General features: G+C 39.8%; 1 protein-coding gene across 1 annotated transcript in view; it reads left to right on the plus strand.

The window, feature by feature from the left end:
* The first annotated feature begins 1,559 nt into the window (after window positions 1-1,559).
* Window positions 1,560-2,945, plus strand: part of LOC135217905 (neuropeptide F receptor-like) — a 60,298-nt gene continuing 58,912 nt past the window's right edge. Inside the window, exon 1 of the mRNA XM_064253942.1 lies at window positions 1,560-2,817. Within this exon, the coding sequence (XP_064110012.1) occupies window positions 2,194-2,817 (624 nt within the window). The 5' untranslated portion in view covers window positions 1,560-2,193. The remainder of the gene's footprint in view (window positions 2,818-2,945) is intronic.

Genomic DNA, 2,945 nt, shown 5'->3' on the forward strand with positions numbered 1-2,945 from the left:
GGAACGTGATAAATCGATAATAAAGGTATAAGCCACGAAGGAAAAATAAACAACGGAGTTTCTGCAAGATCTTTGGACTGATCAGTTATACGACCTTTCCTGTACTCTCAATTTCTCATGTAAGTTGTTTTATTTTCCATTAGTGGCTTATACCTTTATATATATATATTTAGATATATATATATATATATATATATATATATATATATATATAATATATAATACACACACACACACACACACACACACACACACATATATATATATATATATATAATATTATATATACATAAATATATATATATATATATATATATATATATATATATATATATATATATATATATATATATATATATATATGTCATATCACATTACCGTGATTCATATACAATACATCGAGCTACAATTTCCCTTTAATATCTAATTCGCTCTACCTCGGAATTAATATATTCTCATAGATGTTAACCGTATGTATTATATATATATATAGATATATATATATATATATATATATATATATATACAATATATATATATAATTTCGTTAAAAGCAATTGCTTTAGTGGGCATAATAAGTTTCTTGCAGGTATCTTCATACCGACGAAGTTTTTTTCCGATTCTCGTTCGTCAATTTCTGGTGAAAAATACGCAGACTTCATTCTTCCATTTATTGAATTTATTGATGCCACTAAAGCAATTGCTTTTAACGAAAATTAAAATATTAGAGAAAAACTATGCCTTAAAAGAAAATATATATATATAATATAATTATATAGATATATATATATATTATATATATTATTAATATATATATATATATATATATACGCACACACACACCCACGCAACACCACACACAACACACAGGTATATATATATAATATATATATATATAATTATATATATATATATATATAATATATATAATTATACGAGAGAGAGATAGAGAGAGATGAAGAGAAGAGAAAGAGAGAGAGAGAGAGAGAGCAACAGTAGCTTCAAGACTATTGTTCACATATTCACAATTCCCGTCTGCTATATTGATTACCTTCGTCTGCTGGGTCTAGAAAACTGGGATAAGTCCAGCAGTCTCACGTCACTAAAAAAATCGTTGAAAAGTCAGTTATTTGAATGATTTGCCTTGGAGGATAGAGAACTAAAGGAAGAAATGTAAAATACTAACAACAGAAAAGAGAATGAAAATGTTCCACGCTCTAGTGGAGATGACCAATAATTATCACAAAGGCATGAAAATGAGATTCTACTGTTTTGGTTCAGTCTCTAACTAAATATGACAAATCGATATTAGGATTCACTCTCTATTAAAAATAAATTGAAAATTTCCTCGTCATAAACCTAAGATGCCAACACAGGGACGTCCTTATATTGTATAGTCAACATAACGTCATTATGCAACTCCATATGGAACCTATAAACATAGCAATTCTATAATCAACAGGTCGCCGTAGCGCGGCTGCCAGACACCGCCAGCCAGCCAGCCAGCTAGCTTACTTATAGTTTGAGTCGAGTCTCGCCAGCCCAGCAGATGTGACCAGACCCTGGACGAGTGAAGGCGACGCGTAACTTTCTCCCGAGGAGCATGACTTGAATGGGGCGGCAGCAGCAGCAGAGGCAGCTACCGCATGTTTGTGTAAATATTTGCGTGGATGTGGTGCTTCGTTGGTAACTAGATGACAGGGTATCCCGGACAAATGTGTGATGATGTTCCTGAGATAATTTTTAGCAGTGTAAATACTATGTAAAGTATTTCAATGTGTCAGTGTCTTACAGACCTCCATGCGAGATGACGGAAAAGTAACGCGATTTAAATGTTTTTGGCGTTTGGCCTGAAAACTTCAATGCAGTGAGATAGTAACGTTATTGATGTTTCTATGTAATGTAGATGATTTGATTATAATATTGCCCACAATGCGTTGACGATTTGCGGAGATCATGAGTACCAAAAAATGAAATAGAGAGAGAGAGAGAGAGGGTGGTGGTACTGGAATATACTTTCTTATTGGATTATAGTTTCTTAAGAATTAACGCGTCAGGGGGGCAAACGGAAAAACACAAAATAACAATGAAATGAAAGGGAATGAAATGAAGTAAGATGGAAATATTCAGTGACAACGATCTTCTGGATTTTAGGCAGTTCATGTCGTCCGGATAGAAAAGCCGTTTGCAGCCATGCACACCTTCGACTACCACCTGCCCCTGGCCGGCTCTGAAGGGGCCCCCCCAGCAGAGCCGTCGGTCCCGGCTTCGGCTCCTTCGTCGTCGTCGTCGTCAGTGCCGGCGCCCTCGACGCATTACCACGGCAGCCTGGACCCCTTCCTGCTGAGCTTCGACTCGGAGGCCCTGAACGACCTGATGGCCTTTGTCGAGGACGAGAACTACACCCTCTTCGCGCACAACCTCTCCCACATCTTCAACGTGACGGGCGGCCTGAACGTCGACCTGCTGCACAAGTTCGAGAGGAACAGGCGGGTCGGCGACGCCGCCTACTACACCCTCATCCTCGCCTACAGCGTCCTGATCGTGTTGGGCGCCTCCGGCAACTCCCTGGTGGTCCTGGCCGTCATCCGGAAACCGGCCATGAGGACGGCGAGGAACGTCTTCATCATCAACCTGGCGATCTCCGACCTCCTGCTGTGCCTGGTCACCATGCCCCTGACGCTCATGGAGCTCTTGTCGCAGTACTGGCCGCTGGGGGACACGCCCTTCACCTGCAAGCTCGTGGGCACCCTGCAGGCAACCTCCATCTTCGTGTCGACCATTTCCATCACGGCAATCGCCCTTGATCGCTATCACGTGAGTACCAACTGGAAGGGCGCGCTGGAGAGGCGGGGGATTGGGGGTGAGGGCGGTTGGGGGGGAGTATTTATGAGGATGTATGTATGTAAAAAACAATTTCCACTAAGTATATAAAATACCCGTTT

Source organism: Macrobrachium nipponense, chromosome 9, assembly GCF_015104395.2.
Source record: "Macrobrachium nipponense isolate FS-2020 chromosome 9, ASM1510439v2, whole genome shotgun sequence".
In the NCBI taxonomy this organism is placed as follows: domain Eukaryota; kingdom Metazoa; phylum Arthropoda; class Malacostraca; order Decapoda; family Palaemonidae; genus Macrobrachium; species Macrobrachium nipponense.